General features: G+C 38.8%; 1 protein-coding gene across 3 annotated transcripts in view; it reads left to right on the forward strand.

Annotated features, from left to right (window-relative positions):
* Cep128 (centrosomal protein 128) overlaps positions 1-20,041 on the forward strand; it is a 340,975-nt gene that overhangs the window by 271,987 nt on the left and 48,947 nt on the right. For all 3 annotated transcript variants that reach the window (XM_050152396.1, XM_050152395.1, XM_050152394.1), the window contains one exon: positions 14,511-14,534. In XM_050152396.1, the coding sequence (XP_050008353.1) occupies positions 14,511-14,534 (24 nt within the window). The remainder of the gene's footprint in view (positions 1-14,510; positions 14,535-20,041) is intronic.

Raw genomic sequence — 20,041 nt, forward strand, 5'->3', positions numbered from 1 at the left:
GGCCCCTCCTCTTTTGCTCATTTACACTCATCTTTCTTTCCATTTTATTCGAAATGGGTTAAAGTTTAGATGAAGTGAGTTTCCTTTTTATTTTCCCTCATGTTTTGGGCGACATTACATATCTTCTGAATTAGGAGCACAGGGAGTTCTAATTTCTGCACTCCAGGCTTGTGTGAGAAGAGTGAAAATCTTGTTGCCTGGCAGGTCCTCACTGAGTTTGAATTCTACATGCTCAATGTGTTCTTGTACCTGATACATGGCAGATGTGGTGCCTTGATCTGGGGGTATAGCATCAAGGAACCCAGATGAAGTTCTTGTCCAAGTGGAATCTCTCATGTGCTCCTTCCCTTCCTCCTCCCCTTTCTCTTCTTTCTCCCTCTTTCCTCCTCTGTCCTATTCCTCCAGCCCCCTTTCCTTTGCTGTTCTTTGTCTTCCATGAGTAGTCAAGTAATTGAAATTTGTATTAGGAGAGAACATGCTGAAGGAAGTAAGGTATTTGGCTATTTATGAAATCAATGAAGAACCAAAAAGCAGGCACAAAGGATAGGGTTGATTGTGAGTCTGGATATGAGTGCCAGTCCACCATTTTGGAAGAATGTGGGAACCTTAGTAGGGGTATCCATAAATGTTTCCATGAGTATTTTGGGTAACATCATTGATACCATTGAAAGTTTCACTAGAAAGGAAAGCTAATATTTTCTTTTAAGTAGAGTTGTGTTTGTTTATTAAGTAAATCATTTGAAGGTTTTTTCTGAGCTATGCCCAGAAGGATATTAAGTAATAATGACATTCTACTTTTCAGATGATCCATAGTAATATTTAACTTCTATATTAGTTGGATTTAACAGTTTTGAATCTTCTGTTTGAAGCATTTTCGATGATGATGATGATGATTGCTTTTACAACTATTTTAGAGTTGAAGGGATAGGTAATAGCATTGGTTTTGTCACCTTTGCAGTACTTAGGCAAATCATTTACAATGAATAGGAAAGAGAAAATAATATTTATACTGGCTACTTAGGAGCAGCCTGTAGCAGCATAGAGTATAAAGAGAAAAAAATAGAATATTTCTAGGGTTTTTTTTTTTTTTTAATAAAGAAGCCTGACAAATACTTATCTAGAGCAGAAGTTGTCAACCTTCCTAATGCTGTGACCCTTTAATACAGTTTTTCATGTTGTGGTAACTCCCAATATAAATTATTTCATTGCTGTTTCATAACTATAATTTTGCTACTGTTATGAATTGTAATGTACATATCTGTGTTTTCTAATGGTCTTAGGTAAATACCCCCACACACTGTTAAAGGGTTGTTTGACCCCATAAGGTTTGTGACCATGGGTTGAGAATCACTGATCTAGAGGGTTTTATAATAGAGGATACTAATATAGACTTGGCAGGTACATTGTTGAAGATAACTGAACAAGAAAAAGCACCACAATGTTACTGACACACGGAAGTAAATGCCCTAGCAAAAGCTGACATGATAGTACATCAGTATTTCAGTGGGCTTAGGAGATTGCCCATCCCACCTCTCAACAACCATGGGAGAAACTGAACTGGTGACAGATCGCTTTGGTCATTTCCAGGCTTCTGCTGTCAGTCATGTCCACCAGACTGTAGAACATCTGAAGCCTGTGCTTTCTCTCCGTCCACAAATGAAGGGCTTGAGGCAGCTTCTAAGAGGCCTTCAGAATGCCTTTTAAAAGGAAGTAGTGCCGAAGTAGATTCTGTTCTCTCCACAGACAAGCTAGAGCAACTCACGCTCCAGAAGTACTCATTTTCTTGGGACATGTGTGAAGGGGATTTTGAAAATTCTCAGCTTGAAAAATTGACAAATTGGGATTAAGTCTTTAAAGTTTTCTTAATCCAGAAGCCCGTGCGTTAGGGATTCCTGTTCCTAGGATTCCTCTTGAGAGTTGGAGTGGAGCTTCTGTTCACCTAGAAACCAGAAAGGACCACATCACACACCTATCACACATCGCCTTCCCAGGATGCATCCTGTCGAACACAGGCAAATGACTGTGCATCTGTTTGTTCAGGGACCCTGGTGTGTGTGGGGGGAGACAAGCAATGGCATCAGCAAAAATAAGCATGAACGATTATGGGCGTGGAGTGCCAGGCCTTCCTTTGCCACTTTGAAGGCAAGACAATTAATAGCTCGTTAAAGTCACTGTTTTCTCAAGAGGGGAAGAGACCTACCAAGCCTCACATTCAGTGTGAGGTCTCAGCAGAGGTGAACATCAGCAGCCTGTCCTGGGGTGAAGCCGGGTCTCAGCTCATTAGATTTGCACACTGCAATTTACTACATCAAGAAGCCTCCAGAGAGCAGGGAAGCAAGCTCAGTAAAGTGGATTCCACCTGATATTTTAGTGGTCATTAAATTTTATCACTCTATTTTATCTGAAACTTGCAACTTAATTTTAATTCCAATTTATGATAGAATAAAACTTGAAAATAGAATACCCCAAGAGAAGTCTTCTGTCATCTAATATATAGATGTTGATTGACCGGGCTGTTTTCTTTTGAGAATAAAAGTAATATAAAAGCGTGCTGGTCTTTGTTTATTTACCAGTATGAAAAGCACACATCCTCGGGACTCAGCAGTTTTGAGTCTAGTCAATAAGAAAGCCTCCTAAAAGAAAGAAAAACTGTTTGGAAGCATTTGCAAAGTGTGAGACAAAGAATAGTCTTTAAAGGCTCCAATTTTACTCTGTAGCCAAGTTTACTAAAATACTTTTAGTAGGTGTCCTTTTCAGACTTTATAAATTGCTCTCTCACGAGGCAGGATGGGTTTATGGGACTTCACGCCCCGGGTCCCTGGCAGCTGACTTCACCGAGGTCACCCACATTCCTCAGTGGTGTGCTCAGAGCCCGCTCTGGGCTCCAGAGCCACAGGGTTGATGTAAATAGCAGCTTGTGTGTTCTGAAAAGGGAAAGGTCTCAGCTCCTCGTGGTGTTTCATGGTGTTGAGTTTGTCTGGGAAAGCCTACCAGTTCAGAGCCAACAGTCTCCTTGCACCTGAGGGCATTTCCACTTCTGTCACTGGGGTTCGGTGATCATTTCAGCCTTGTGCTAAGAGCTTACTGCTTGTGCATGTCACGTGACACCCTTAAACAGGCCTAAAATGTGAGAAGGCTGCCATGTTCATCTGTTTGCCTTCCACCGTCTGATAACAATGGCAGTTGTGAGGTGCAGCATTTTAAGTAATGACTGCTGTGAACAGCCATCTTGGAAAGGAATACCTAAGATCTTTCTGATAACTAGTACCTTTCTGGTCGGAGTACATTTCCACCGACCAATAAGATGAATGAGTTTGTAAATGTAGATTGGACATTGCTAAAAGAAACCGTAATTGTCATTTCTAGGTTCTCACCCTTCCCAGTCTCTGACTGAGTTTCTAGAATGTGAATAAATACTTCAGACAATTTCTGGGTGTGGGATATTCCACACTCACTTTTTAAATTTAGCAAACATTTCTGTGGCAGTTACTAATTCCTGTCAAGATGGGGCTATATCAACCTAGGCCTGGTGGCCCCCAGGTTCAAGGCCAGTCTAGACTAGAGAGTGAGACCTGCCCCAAAAGCAGAGACAACTACACTAACAAAAAGATTGTGTTAAGTCATCCTAGAGTGATCTTCTGTGCACCAAGTGGTGGTGGTGGGGGGGGGACCCTGAATCGGGGGAATTTTGAATTGATAGCCACAGAGTAGTTCTTTATTTGTAAGTCTATGCCATTCAGTTCTCACATGGTCCTCCACTGTAGATACTGCTGTTCTTGTTGATGGATGGATGGAAACACTAAAGCTGTGTGGCCCATGGAAGTCCACCTGGCTCCTGGTTAGGTTCCTAGGCTTTTTTTTTTTTTTATTCTTCTCATTATTCTCTCTCTCTTTTTTTTTAGGAGACTGATTGATTGACAGACACAAAATCTTTAGTGCTTATTAAATATTAGTGCAAGTAGAACCCTGGGATTCTACTTCCTCAAAATAAAAGGCCATAGGCAATTTTGTGGAATTTTTTTTTTCACATTAAAGAAGTCTGGCAACACTAAGTAAGGATTTACCATTAAGGAAGCATCTTACTGATCTTGTATAACTTTAAAACTACCCATGAGCCCTTAGACACCAAGTTTACACACATACAATGACAAGGGCAATGTTAAATTGTTTGACTGCTAACAGGCAAGCAAGATTACAGCTCTTGGTTCAAGATGCCAAACAATCCAGCAACCTCAAACACTTCTAGGAAGGAGCAAGGATCATTTTTCCTTTTTCAATTCTGCACCTTTTCTCTGTGCTTATTCATCATGTTTTAAATAAACAGACTGAAGAAGTTGTTATTCAAACCCTCCCAAGGCTTCTTCAGTTTCATTCTGAAAGCAAGTTCAAAATATTCTGGCAAAAATTAAAGGCACCATTCAAACATTTCCATAAATTTTAAATTGTGTAAAAAGTGATAAAACTAAAATGAGCTGGAAAAATGGCTAATAAGCATTTCCTCATCTCATAATCCGTGATTGTTTTCAGATTCTGAAATTAGCTGTAACGCACCCTTGCGTTTCAGAGTCTCTATCCTATAGCTCTTTCTGGATTTATTTTTTTTCACAAACATGCAATGTCTTTAATATCGTAGTGTTCATTCACAAAGGGAGGTGGAACCGCTGCCTGTTTGCTATCTTCTACCTTTATTACCCATTCCTGTGGAATAGATGTCATTTTTAGGAGGGAACCAACCAATAGAGTTGCCACGATTGTGGGCAGGATTGGAGGATTTGGGCTCCCCAGTAGTGAAGAGCATGCTGTAGTCTATATCGCTAAGAAGCTTAGGACTGCTCCTTTACCATTTTGCTGTTTCCCTGGTGAGTTTGAACCCATGTGTTAAAGTTTGCCTAATATTGGAACCAACTTAAAAGCACACAGCAAAATCACATTGCCTTTTTATTATGTAGTGAAGTCAGTATAAAAAGATGTACAGATAACAGTTTTTTATTTGAGCATTAAAGTTTATTGTGATGCCGTATGCATTTTGTTGCACTGTCATCTGATAGAGCTTACAGTGGGGTTCAGGAGTGCTCTTCTGGCTTAGGGAAGTTTAAGGATGAGGTCTCAGAAGAGTTTTCCAGTGGATCTCTAAACCTGCACACAAAATAGTCATGAGAAGTAAGAAGTATTTATTACTTGTTTGCTCACAAAACCTCATTGTCAGCCTATTGTGTTTCCATTGGCTTCATTTCCCAGACCATCAAGAAGAGAATTTGGTCAACTTGTTGTTTTCCAAGAATGGGTAGAGTAAGACTTGGGAGACTGAGATGGGGGGATTGTAAGTTTGTGGTTAGCCTGGCATACATACCAAGATCCTGTCTCAATGAAGAGGAAAAGTAGAGACACAGAGTATGAATTAGATGAATTCTATTTGAATAGACTTGTATTACAGACTAAGCTCGATCATTTAAACATGATAGAAAATTCAGCACTAATGTTTTTATTCTGTTTTTGACTTTAAATGATAAATTAAATTACTACTAATTGTAGTAATCTGTTCTTGGGAGTCTAGGGAAATATTAAAATTAAAAACATATGTTAAAAATAGCTAATACAATTTTTGGTATCCAAACGTTGAAAAAACAGTGTTGCTATTTGATGTGGGAAACTGAAAGAGGTGTTTCAGTAGACAACAGAGGGAGTGCACTGTGTCCCTTTTGTTCTCAGACCTTAGAATTGAGGAAAATCTTCCCCATCTCTGGACCTTTATGTTGCTACTCACCCCTGTAATTTACTTTTCCCTGGATCTCTCAATGACATTCTCATTTCCATCCTTTACATCACCTCAGATACCGCCTCTTTATAAGGCCTGACCCTGACCAGCCTATGCACAGTAAACCTTTACCCATACATACCCCAGGCACAATCCCTAGGCACCTTCTTTATTTATATTGTTCCTGCCTCCTTTGAAATGTGAGCTCCACCAAAAAAAAATTATCTTCCTTATTGATGCTATGTCTAACATAGTACCTGTCTCAATAATGTGAATGTATTAAGTACAGAAATTAGTGGAAATGAAGGAGGGGGAAAGAAAAGAAAACATTGGAAAGAAATGAAAAATAAAAATTGGTATAAGGAATAAGGACCCGAGGAATTGTAGTGTGGGTATTGGTATTGATGCATGCTCAAGAGTTTATGTATGTAAAGAGTGTTTTAAAGTTGAGTAAAAATACTATGGCACTGTTTCTCTCCTCTCTTCCCTCTCCCCCCCTCCCCCACTGTGTGTCTGTGTGTGTCTCTCTCTATGTAGGTGTGTGTACACCTTATCCTCCCCAGAAACACACAGTGACCTTTTGAAGCAAAAAATAATTCTTAACAGGAAGCAATATCTTTCCATAGTCACTACGCTTTGCTGAAAGGTCCAGATTCTAAATGCCTTCCAATGTGCATGTCTTATGCTCATGTTTTCATTGTGCCGTGGAAAAGGCCATAGATAAGGCATAAGCAATCACTAGGTTATGTTCCCGTAAAGCTTTGTTTATGGACACTGAAATTTTGATTTCCTGCAATCTCATGTAGTAGTATTCTGCTTTGGTTTTGTTCAACCAAAAGAAAAATATAAAGACCATTCCAGTGTATGGTCCTGTGATACAGGTAGCTGGCTGGATGTGGCCAACTCTCCCGACTCCTGGACTAGCTTCATGGTAATCTAATGGAAAAATGCTTGCCGTTTGCAGGATAACTGGCTCGGGGAGTAAGGAATAAGTCTTCCACTTCTACAAAGGATAAAATTCCTGTTGGTAAAATTTAGGGTAATTTGGCAGATGGAAGAAGAGTCTGATGTTATATAATCAGACCTTCCTGGTGTACAGTCACTTAGCATCCAGGAGGGTCCATTATCCATGGTGAAGTTGAGAGTCTGAGCAGTCCACATGGTCGTGGAACCGCCCAGGGCTGACTACTGAAAACTCATAATTCTTCTTATTCCCTCTCTTCTCAGACTTGGGGAAAAAGTATCTCCTTCTGTCAGTACAGTTTTGTGAAATCAAGATGTGGGCACATTAAACTAACTCCCTGTGTTCTTTATCACCCTGGAGGGGACAATGTATGGAATTTCAAGTGATGATTTCTCAAGACTTAGTGGTTTTAAATTGGATAAGGACTTATCTAAGGAACCATTTCAAAACACTGCATGATATCATTTTCTCTAAATGTAGAAATTAAATAATTAGTTGGAAATTATGGTCTGGATTCATGTTATTTTTATAGCTGTACTATTTTAAGCATCCCAATAATGTTAAGATAAGAGAGTTCCACAACTCTTTGATAACTCACATCTCTCTCAAACAGCCGAATCTGCTATTTAAACTTCCACCTTGGGAAGAAGCTAGTCAGTCTGCAGTGAAAACTCAGAATGCAGCTCAAGTTGAAGATAAAGCAGTTAAGTATGTCATAGATAGGAATATTTAGGATATTTAAATTGAATAGCTGAAAAACACATCTGTTTTATTTTACGGCATACAGGATAACCCAGACTTCAGGTATGCTTCCCATGGGGAAATGTAAACAAAGCATTCACTTGTGTTTTTTCTTATATCATTAGATATAAAGAATAGCTTCCTAACGGCAAGGAATTGGAGGTTTATTTTGCATTCATTAACTGCCTTTCTTTTGTACCTGGCTGTGTGTATTAGGAAATACCAATTAATAATAGTGTTTTAATTAAGTCAAACTGAATAGGAAGAAGAAAATGTAACGTAAAGTCAGCCAAACAGATGGCTTAAAACTTCCAGCTCAGGTCTCGATTTCTCTCAGCTGCAGACCCTCTGATATGTAACACTGAGAAGTAGGTACACACAGGAACACATGTGAGGAATGTGGTATCGAAAGGTGTGCAGTTATCTGATATGTTCCTGCAGAGTGTCGAGTAAATAACTCTGCGTATAAAATAGGATGCAGATTATTGGGACTGCACAGGGATGCGCCGTTTAATCATCAAGTGGACTGTGTGGTTGTGCCATTTAAGATTCAACTGTGTAGCACACAGGACAGGTAAGGATGGCTATAATTCAGTCCTCAGGAGGAAGGGGCTTGGACCAAAGGGTCCTATGCTTATAATGGTTTTCTTGTGATAATTTTCTTCCAAGAAGTCTCGGAGATATGTGCTTTTGAGGGAAATAAAGGGGATGTGATATTTAGGGTTTCCTTGGGCCAGCTTCCTTTAGAGGCCGTCTGATGCATATCTCTCTTTTACCCGCAAGCACAAGCCTACTCTATTATTTTCTACACATTCTCCATGACACGGTCCTCTTCCTAAGCCATGGCATCTTCACCACTGCAGTATGACCTGCTCAGGCTTCGGAGCATCTTTGCAAACGTGTGGCTAACCCCACAGCTGGAGACCTGTACTCTTTTTTAAAGTGTAAATCCCCGGGAAAATTATGATGTGTTGATTTCTGAGTCGCTGGCTTTCTTCCTCCACTACCCAACTGCTGTTCTTACATCTCTCTCTGGGAATAGTCAATCTTAGAAATCATACAGCTATCATTTACATTGCCCCAGACACTGCCATAGGCTATATTTTATCTGCTGATAATTTTCACTTGTACTGTATCCCAGATGCCACACAATGACCAAAATGCCTTTGTTTCCTGCTAGTGGTCATTTCCGTGTGGAACTGGAAACTTCCAGGAGAACAATAATTCCATCTTCTATATTTTTTTCCTTAAGGTACATTTTGTAGACATAAGCCTACGTACCCCATTAGATTGTATCTTAAAGGAGGAATCTTGAAATGACCCTTGCTTTGAAAGGATTGCTTCTTGATTTTGAAATAGAGTGAAGAAACCTAACTTTGGTGCTAGTTTCATAGAATTAAGTGCTAGAATTTATAGCATCTTGGAGCAACCCCCTCCATTTCTTTTCTGACTGTACTTTCCAAAATCTAGAGGTGAATCTACACAGCTTCATTTATCTTCCCCATTTGCTTTCTCCACTCCATAAACCATCACCCAGGCCCTTCTGTATTTCCCCATACAGTAGATTCGAAATTACATGGTATCCTTGTGAGACTACAGTGCCACCCTCTCTGGAACGGACAGCTAATTTGTCTTGATCAGTAATGACCTCATAACAAGCAAAACCATGAACCCTAAGTGCTAATCTGAGAGCACAGCAGAAGGCAGGCACAGAAGCCAGCTGCAGGCTCAGTAATACCTTACCCAAGAGAATGTACCAGAAATGTAGAAGAGACACTTTGAGTCTGTTTTTAAATTCTGTTATTGTCTCTGCATCTCAGACACTTGCCACACCAGGCCAAATGATAAGGAATATTCTTAGATACTAGTCTAGGCCAGGATTTGACATGTCCCTTTAGACTGGCTTCTCTTGGCAAGTGTAAGTTGTCATTTAGTGACAGCATTTTAAGATGAAGCCTTCACTTGTAGTTTTTTCTTTTCTTTCATTGGTTCTGGTTTGTTTTTTGGACCCTGAAGTAGGTTAATTTGGAAAAGAAGCGTGTAAGCAGCGATTAAAATAACCAATATACTCATAGGATCTAGTGTGATGAGGTAACAGTAAACAATAGTACCTATTGGTGGGTAAATTGAAAATTGGATGGCTGGTACATCAGTGCAAACTTCTCTGAGACCATCCATCCTCAAAAGTCAAGAGTAACTGTGCTTGACTACTGAAAGGAGCATGCAATTTCATATATAGATCATAATTGTGTGTGTATATATATGCATATATATATATTCAGAACCAATTTATGCCATATTGTAAATGTTTTTTATGTCGCTGTGTTGAAATTGTGGGTTTTTTTAAACCTTCATTTTATTTCACTTTATTTGAAATCCCTTTAGGAAATGCTTATCTTGTTAGTGATAGTCAATAAAAGCTTTGTTCTTCCTTTCTTTGTACTATCTTGACATTTGGGAAAGAATGTGTTTGAGGTTATTTCTACTTTTTTTTTAGTTATTAAACTATGACTAACTATTAAATGCGACTATTTTCTATGAGGAAATGCCTAGAAGGAAAAATGTATATACCATGTACCACTTGCATTTTGTTCCATTCATATATACTTTGTTAAAGACATATCACGTACAGTATGATTGCCCACTAGATAGAACTGACATTGGGCCTGGGTGAGATGGCTCAGTTGGCAATGTGCCCTCTGTGCAAGCTTGGGGACCTGATTTCCATCCCCACTTACAAAATTGAACATTTTAGTATATGAGTGTAACCAAAGGGATGAGGAGCTGGAGAGAGGAGGATCATTCAGGCTTACTGGCTGGTTAATGTAGCCAAGTTATGAGTTCCAGATTCAATGATACCATAACTTAAAAACTAAGGTGGAAAGTGATTGAGGAAGATGCCCAACATTGACTCCTTCTCTCCACATGTGCACACACAGGCACACGTCTACATATTCTCTCCACATGTGCACACACAGGCACACGTCTACATATTCTCTCCACATGTGCACACACAGGCACACGTCTACATATTCTCTCCACATGTGCACACACAGGCACACGTCTACATATTCTCTCCACATGTGCACACACAGGCACACGTCTACATATTCTCTCAACATGTGCACACACAGGCACACATCTACATATTATCTCCACATGTGCACACACAGGCACACGTCTACATATACTCACAGAAGACTTGGTGCTGACAAGAGGAGCGGTCTTTGAGTAGTTATCCTTTTGGAATAGGCTATGTGCATTTATAGTGGGAATGTGTCCTTACTGTTGGATTATCCTTTTAAAAACTCTTAGCCATCATAATCCTTCTTTCTAAAGAGGATTACAAAATTCTTTTACTTGAAAAGCTTTGGCCTGTAAAAAGCAGATTCATCTCACGTTTGTATGCCAGTGCTGTTTTTCTCCATGTTCATAATACTTCTACAGGCCTCCTCTGACTGTGTGTGATTCTGTGATGAGGGCATGAGAGTTCTTCAGCCGTCCTTTTCTACAGCAAAATCATTTTTGTTATTTTAATCTGTAAGCTTCTAATTTATCTGTTAAATGTGATAGTTAATTTAATGTGTCTAATTGATTGGTTCAGCTGATTCAAGTGACCTGTTAGTGATCTACCATTCAGATACGAGTGATCCATTTCATGCTCATTTCCAACCTGGCCGACAGTCCTCTCCCATCTGCAGGGATGTTAATGAATTTGCCTCGGTACAGTCCTGAATCCTAATGCACAATCCATTGCAACCATCAGTAAATGAATATTTATGGTTCACGGCAGAGCATTCACCTCATCCTAAAAAGTTAAAATACATTTTAACAGTATACATACTGTAAGCCTCCTCCCAACTATAGCTCTGCCTACATGGCTTGTCAAACCCAGAATAAATTAGAACACAGTGTCTAGCTGCATTATTCTCACTAGATAGTTTATGATGGCTACGTGTGAGAATAACTGTTAACCCTGCACCTTTAAACCAGTGGCTGTCCAGCTCCATGGGAATCCTGTATATATTAAAATCATTATTTTTTCCACTGTAGATGTTTCTGAAACTTTGCCTTATAATTAAAGAGTGGTAGAAATGAATTATTTAATCACAAAAAAATCCCAATGATAACACTGTAGACCTTATCCTCCCTAAACTTTGTTTCTTCAAAATATTTGAAGGAACTTTTCCCTTTAATTTCTATTTTGATATTGTTGTTTAATCTTGTATTCCCCTCAGAAATTCATATATTTGCTTCTGCGTTAGTCTTAATTGTGTCCTTATTCCTGGTGTTAGTTATCCAGAAACATTTCTTTAAAGAGAAGTAGATTTGTTTAATAGAGTAATTTATTTGTATGCTACTCCTATATCTTATTTTAGATGTTTTTATATGAAGTAATAACTGGAAGTTCTTAGATAACTTTGGAGATTCTGCCATTGTCTTAAAAGCATAAAAAATTATGTGTATAAGTCTTATATATAATGTCCACTTTCCTTAGAAGATTTATTTTCAGCTAATGTTCAAATCTATGGCTGTAAAGATAAAGACATTTATCCTAATACATCACCTAAAATAATTTGGTTACCATGACAGTATCTTCATTACTATGGAGGTTGCCTTCCCTCTCTGAGCCTTCAACCTTAACTATGCCTTTAATGTTACTATGCTTTTCAAAGTTTGGACTTGAAAATAAGGACTTTAAAGGGTGTTGATTCTATATGGAGCCTGAAGATACAATTTATGGAAACAAAATTTGGCAGTTCAAACAGAAAAAGAAAGAATGCCAATTCATCAGTGAAGGTCTTACTAGAGAAATTGGTTACATTTGTGGTCAGTTATGGTTTTCTACATTCATAAGTTTTTAAATCACCTTAGTTAATAAAGATAATTGTTTTGGCTTTCTTATCTCTTAAATTGAGACTTTAAAGCTATGTAGTTTAGATCACGCTCACTGGTGGGAACAATGACCTTATTATCTGCTCTTATTAGCTGCTGCTGTTGTTGACAACCTGAATTAATAAAATTTATGTTAATAAGAACCTCCTATTTCTTTAATGTCCTCATTTAACAAATCCACTTCCATTTTATGTATTTGTGTGTGGGTAGGATCACTCCGGTAAATGTCTCAGGATAACACCTAGGAATTGACTGTCTCATTCTACCGTGTGTTTCCCAGATCAAACTTTGGATCAGGCTTATCAGCAAGCACTACCCATAAACCACCTCACAGGCTCCTCCTGGCTTTTTATTTATATTTCATTTTCCATTGCACCCTGATTCCATTACCACTAAAGAAGAAAGTAGGCTGTAGGCAAGTAGGCATTAGCAGTAGATGTAGTGCTCATTGGCTTTTATGTTTTAAACGGATGGTATAATTTGACTTTTTTTTTGTCCATAGTTCTATAGAGTAGTGTCATGTTTACAAGTCATACAAATATTTAGAGAGAATTCAGATACATAACATAAATCAGTTTATCTTTGCCATAAGTGTGATAAGGCTGTAAGCAGATGGATAGAATTCAGGCATAGCATAAATCTGAATGATATCTTTGCCATAAATGTGATAAAAAATTAAAGCAGATGGAAATTAAGCTCTTCTGTTTTGATATTCTTCTGTTTTCACATTATATGAATTTTCTTATTTCAAGCCAGTTACATGTGTTTTTTACAATATAGTAACCTTAAACATCATCAGCCCACAGAGCATGGTATGGGGAATCTTCAAGTTCATGAAAGGGTTTAGATATTCGAATTCCCTATGCAGTGGTTTATCTAAGGTGGCCATGGCCGCTGTCTGCTCAGTCTGCACAGGACAGTGACGCATTGCTGACTGGTGACGCTCCAGGTTTGCTATGACTAGGAAGCCTATAGTAGCAGCAGAGTAGAGACTCTTTCAGGTGTCATATGCGCTTGAGATCACACTCAAACATGAAATTTCATAAGTCACCATGGAATATTGATTTATGAGAATTATGGTGGCAAGGGGAAGTCCTACCAAGTATGCCAACAAAAGGTAATTAAACAAATTATGTTGCTTATCAGCCAGCTTTGGGTTGTGTTCCATAGTGTATGGTGCTGATATGCTAACTTGTGCTCACATAGCCAAATGTTTACAGGCTGTTCAACTCAGTTTCTCAGTGTGGAGACTGGGGGCCAACTTAGAGAATTTCTCCAAGAAAAGCCCTCAGTTTCTGGTGAGCTGAAAGAATGTAAGTGAATCTAATTAAAGAAAAAGATTCCCAATTGCATAGATTTCCTCTAGTTGCCCGAACTGGTAGAAGAGCAACACATGACCTTGTCCCCTGGAATAATCTGACATTCCATCTTGACCTTCTGACTTAGCTTCCTCTCAAATCCAGTTTTTAAACTTGGTGAATATGTCCAGTTTCCCCATTTAACCTCTAGAAAGTTGTGAGAATAGTTATCGAGTTCAAAACTATTTTCTTCAATCATTTGTCTTGTTAAAGAATGTTGTCTCAGACTCCTTTAAAACCAGCATTTCTGCAAACTAGATTCTGTAGTTACTCTGTAGAGTAAACTGTATAGCAGGGCCCTCGCCTGCATAGAAATCCTTATCATTCAGTATTTGTACATGACCTTTAACTGTTTAAGTTAAATCCAATTTTTACTAGATCACACACTCCAGTGTTTGCCTAATGAGACTAGCGTGTGCGCTAGTGTCTTCTGCCACTGCTACCACCCGGCTGGGATTCGTGTGCTCACATTCATCGCACACTCATGTATCCTTAAGGGGATACTTTCAGCAGTACAGTGGGGATACGAGCTATTCTTCTCAGTAACTGGATCTGAATTCGTCACATTTTCTCTTAAGTTAAGCCCTGAGGTCCTATCCATCAGTAGATACCATAAGAAAAGATATTGTAGTTCTTTCCTGCCTGTTTTTCTGTTGCTGAGATCATTTGAGTAAGGAGTTTTAATTTTTGTATTTTTAAAATCATATTTTACTAATAGCAGGAAGACAGAAAAACCTGCAAACGAAGTCAGCTTACAGCTTTGCTTTAATAATTCTGTATTATGCTTCATTTGCAGGACCGTGTAAATGCATTAGAAACGGTAAGTGGGACATTTTCCTTCTTGTATCAGAATTACTGCTCTCTGATGTGGATTTCAGAGCCCACCAAAGGAAGCAGCTCCAGAAACTATTTCTAGAACTACCGCTAAGATTGAGAGCGGGGAAGGCGCTAAAATGTGTCTAAAAGGTGTGTGGCCATAGACTTCCTGGTGAAGCCTCTCAAAAGGAAAGTGTGAATGTGTGGAGACCACAGCAGCTGTCTCGGGATGGGCAAGCGATGGCGAACTACTCTGGAAAACAGGGTCTGTGTGAAAATGATCCATGCCTTGCCTGCCTTTTCTGCATTCCGCCATCACTGGAAATGCTGGTTAGCAAGCATTTTTGAAGTCCAAGTTTTTAGTTTTTACCATTGTCCAAAGAGAATGATAAAAACTAGTCAGCCTTTTTCTGACCATCTTACTTGAAGACATCTACTATTGGGGAATGGTTTTAAGTATCTAGCTGTAAACACTGCTTGGTTGCATTTATTTATTAGAAAAATGAATAATTTTAAAATATAAGAGAGAAACCAACATATCCACAGTTGAAGAACATAGATGCAGTACAGCATTGTAACCCACCGTGCTGTGGTCATCATAAAAGAGGCTTATGCTATAACTTCAAATGAAAACTAATTCAAGAAGCAAATTCCCATGACTTCAGTGATGCTCTTCATACCCAAGACACAGGAGAGTGGGAGAACCCACAGCAGGCACTTGCCACATATGAATTATATTTTGTGAGTATGATTTTTTTGCTTACTAGGTTTGGAAATTATGGTTGTTTTGCTTTGGTAAGTATTTCTGCACAGTAACATGTGAATCAGAATTAGAAGCATACAGGGCTTGCGGTGTAAGCTCCAGCGCTCAGTTATTTGCCTGGCTTGTGCAGGACTCTGGATTCCGTCTCCAGCACTACATTCAATAAAGGGGGAAGTAGAGAAACAGTAGAATAAACTATAGTACTACTTCATGGCAAAATATTATGCAGCAATAAAAAGACATATTTAAAGAAGTAATGATGTAAAAAAAAAGTAAAGTAAAAATCGCCGTGCTGTTATGGGGGGGAAAGTATAGCAATGTATAAACTTTGATACAAATACTAGATATGCATATTTTTGCATTAAACAGTCATTAAGAGACTACACAAAATATTAACAGTGTCTTGGGAACAGCGGTGATTTTTCTTTAGGTAAATTTTTAATGTACAGGGAGGAATGAAACTCCTTTAAGCAATAAAGCTAGTACGAAAAGTCTGAGCTTAACTTTATGAAAGAGAAATAAAGGAGTCTGTTTTTATAAAGTGACACCATCCAGACTTGGGAATTTCTTCCTCCGGTTTAACTCTCAAAAAGTTCACTCACCGTCCCCCTTCCAGTGTGGCACCACTAGAGGCATACAGTGTCTGCCTTTTCCTCTGCATTTTTACTTAGTTTTAGGAGTGTCTTGCCAACAAGCTTATGACTTAAATATTCTCTTTAAAAACATGAGTATAATGGCAATGTGTGTATTTGGAGGCAGACTGGGAGCACGAAATACCATCCATACACCTCTAGAAAGATGCATCTTCCTTGACTCTGCATCTGTAAAATTTTGGCAAGTCTTGATACCAGAGAAGGAAAAACCTTAGAAAAATAGAAAAGCCCATACTTGGGTTGCTCTTATCATTGTGATCACGTGTTAACTGTGTTTTCTTAAATATCAGAATTTTGTCAGTGTGATATTCAAAATGACAGGTTACATCAAGACAAAGTCTATATTGTTTCCTTGTATTTGTTGATCTTTTTCTGTACCTAACATATTTTTCTAGTGAAGTATCATTCAGTAGAATCTTAAAGACCTTTTCCTAGGTGTTCCCTCAACCTAAGTTAAAAATTAAAAGTCATCATGAGAAAAATAAAAATGATTAAATGGACTGTGGTTGGTACGGCAACAGTTTTCTCAAAAATAATTATCATAAGTAAAACCATAAAAATTAAAATACTTGATGATAATGTTAATGCTCAAATATTATGAAGTCCTTTGACTTCATATGGCATTATAAGAAGCAGAATTTAATTCACTAGGTGGGCTCCTCAACTGATAAAGTATTTTATAGTTCATAAAATCAAATATGCTGAAAGCAGTTTGAATCATTTATTATTCTCTCATAATTCAGACTCTAAAGTAAGGCACATATTGGTGTCTCCCACTTGGCTCTGGTTCTGAAGGTCACAGAAGCAGTCACATGCAGGGTGTGTGCTGTGTGGCAGCCCATGTCACTTTGTAGTCATCATTCCCTTGGGGGTACTAATGATTGGTAATTTTAGGTGTTCGGGTAGTTTTAATACCTAAAAGCAGTGTGTTTCTTTTTTTATTTATTTTATTGAGCTCTACATTTTTCTCCGCTCTCCTCTCTTCCTCCCCCTCCCCTTCAACCCTCTGCAGTGTGTTTCTTTATCATCCCGTGATGTCATTTGACAGTTGCCATCATTGAACTCTGCTTGTGTGTTCATTCTTCCTCTTTCCTCTCATTCACTGTCAGACAAGCTCCTTGAATTTCAAATTATGCTTTATTTGTAAATGAATCCCCAATATCTGTCAAAAACTCATATACATGGTAGGCATTAAGAAAATATGTGTTGAATGGAAAATGTTGAACTCTCTCTTACTCTTGTACAAGACTGTACATAGCAAACTAAGTATAAATAGTATCAGTCCAGTAGTTAAGTGAAAAAAAATTTTCCAGAAGTATGTTAATTAATTTCTGGGTCTCTCCATATGGCACCATATACGATTTAAGGTTTTACTGAGCACGGACCATTTTTTTTCTGGTGTACCTGGAGTTTTCCTTAAAAGGAAACCCCTTCAACCAAAATGTGACAAGTTGATCTCCCAAATAAAAAGAAGTGATTAGCTGAAGAAAACTCTGGATGAAAATCCTCCGCTCATAGGCAGGGGAAATATGAGATGTTTGTGTTTTCTGGGCGCTCTCAAGGTGCTGTGTTGTCGGGTGGAGGAGAGGTGTCACTTGAGTATCAGTGAGTGCTGCTGGGAGGTAAGTGGACTGCTCAGAGCCCTCCGGTGGGAGTGCTCTGTTACAAAGAAAAGATGGCTAGGATAAATGAGAGCAGCATTGTGTCTGGGAGCATCACAAAAATGACAGGTTTTGTAGTCTGAAGACATGATGAGGAGGCGAGAGTGATCTGTGACATATGAAGAGTTTGGTAGTGTCATGCAGAAAGAGCCAGAGGAGGCATTCCAGATAAAGGATGTAACAGAGGTGAGCATAGCGTTTGTCACGCTAATACTTTAAAGACAGTTGAGATCATGATTCTCCTGCGATGATAAAATGAGCTTCTGTGAAATTTGCTTATTTAACTGCTTAATGATAGCATGAACAGCATGTTATAACTAATTCAAAAGGAACAAAGAACTGTAGGGGGTGGACAGAAAAAAAGGGACCGAGGGGGTGGGTCCTGTCGTGAACTGGCTTCTTCCCTAGTAGAAAATAAAAGCAATTGAAACTGGCCAAAATGAATCATCTGTTTAATGGGACTCATTTTCTGTCAGTGTCTACAACTGGGAATTGTACAAAATCAATGGCAGTGCCATGTGTAGGCCAAGTGTTGCGATCTGGTAGGGTCAGAAAATCCCGAAGGGTGCGCTCAGCAGAAACTACTGAAACACCTGACTTTTGTTTTCTTTCAGAAGCTTTCATATTTTCTCAGGGTAGAGTCATTACAGTCTTCAACATAGGTAACAGCTTATTAGTGGTGATAGTTAGCAGTCTGGGTCTATGAAATGCAAACTTTGGGCTTGACCTGTTGTGACACCGGAGGTACAAGTGACTTCCTTTTGAGAACCAGTTTCTACTGGTTGTCACTGGATGCTGAGACTTGGGAGGAATTCTAGCTTTTCCTTGGGGATGAATGTTGGGAGCCAAAGAGTTGTAAACTTTCTTTTATTCCATAGAGAGCTGTTAATGGCTTCTGTGCCCTTGCCTGTGGTTTGAATTGCAGTGTAAAGACAAAGGGTATACTCTCCCTGCCCCTGACAGAGCGCTGTGGTGAGTGAGAGACTGTAAATAAAGGTGGGAAGGGCACCTTGGATAAAAACCAGCTTTGGAAATACACTTGAAAAAATGAAGGAGTGGAAGCTCTCAATGACGTCACTGTTCTGAGAAAGGACTAACACGCTCAGTAAGTGGAAGCTAGGGCCCAGGGAAGGCGAGAAACAAGTGAGAAAGTAAGGAAATAAAGAATTTACAGCATTTCAACTTGGATCATATTTTACAAATCTCTCTTTATTGTTATTTTATGAATACCTTGATACTTTAGATTCTCACATTCTGTTATTGAAACTTGGCATGACTTAAGCAGCCCAGTCATCCCATATAATAGTGTGGAATCATTAAGATAAAGTTCATTTTCAGGAGCAGGCCAAGCCTAGTGAGTAATTGGAAGAATGGTGCTATGGCTGAGTCTCAGAGCCCAGGCTCCTCCCTTTGCCCTGCCGGCCTCCATGGGTTCTGCCTTGTCCACCTGTGCTCATTATGACTGCATTATAAATAGTGAAAGGAAAATTGGGAGATAAAAGCATGTATCGTTCACCAGGAAGTGGAGGCACACACCTTCAACCCAGCACCTGGGAGCCAGAGGCAGGTGGATCTCTCTGAAGAGCTTGGACTGTTACACAAAGAAACACTGTCTCATAAAACCAAAAAAAAGAAAAAAGAAAAAGAATGTATAATTCATTCAATGGTATTGGAAAGTTGTATACATACGTACATATGTCTTTTCATATACCTGCCTATGCCATACATAGCTCTAAGGTTAAAAAATAACTGTACATTCCAAACATCCCACAATTTAAAACATAAATTGTAGTGGGAATTGTAAAATGTATAGAATAGGATGATAATCATGTGTTTAAGTATGCCAGCTTGGCAGAAATGATGCTTCGTGAGAAATTTAATTACTTAGATACTTACATAAAAAAAGAGATGAAATCCAAATTAATATGAAAAAGATAATAAATGTAGAGAAATCACAGAAAATTAAAAATATAGGAAAGAAGTAGAAATTAATTTACTGTGAAGAAACAGTCATGCAGTGGGCTGGTGAAGTGACGTCAGTGACTTTGCCTGCGAATGTGCTCTGACCAGCCTGCCTTGGTGCGAGTGACCACTGTTACTCCTCGTGAAGACACGAGCCCAGAAGCTGGAGTGTTGTGTAAGCTCTAACCGGAATATCAGGGAAAGTGACCAAGTTCCGAAAAATGTAATTCCTAGAGTTAAGGATAAATTTAATAAATAGGCCAATGACTGAGTTCTAAAATGATGCTTAATTCAGTCTTAATGAAAAATTTCTTCCAAAGAGTTCTCAAGCCAGAATAATTTTATATTAAACTTTTCAAGTGTTGCCGAAAGAGTTAAGTTTCATGAAAACTTTCCCTAAGTCTAGGAAAAAAGACAGATGCACAGCTCGTGTTATAAGCCGCATGATTTTATTGCAAAGCCAGAGTGTAAA

This window comes from Alexandromys fortis, unplaced genomic scaffold (assembly GCF_014885135.2).
Source record: "Alexandromys fortis isolate MF-2015 unplaced genomic scaffold, M_Fortis_MF-2015_v1.1 scaffold_47, whole genome shotgun sequence".
Taxonomy (NCBI): domain Eukaryota; kingdom Metazoa; phylum Chordata; class Mammalia; order Rodentia; family Cricetidae; genus Alexandromys; species Alexandromys fortis.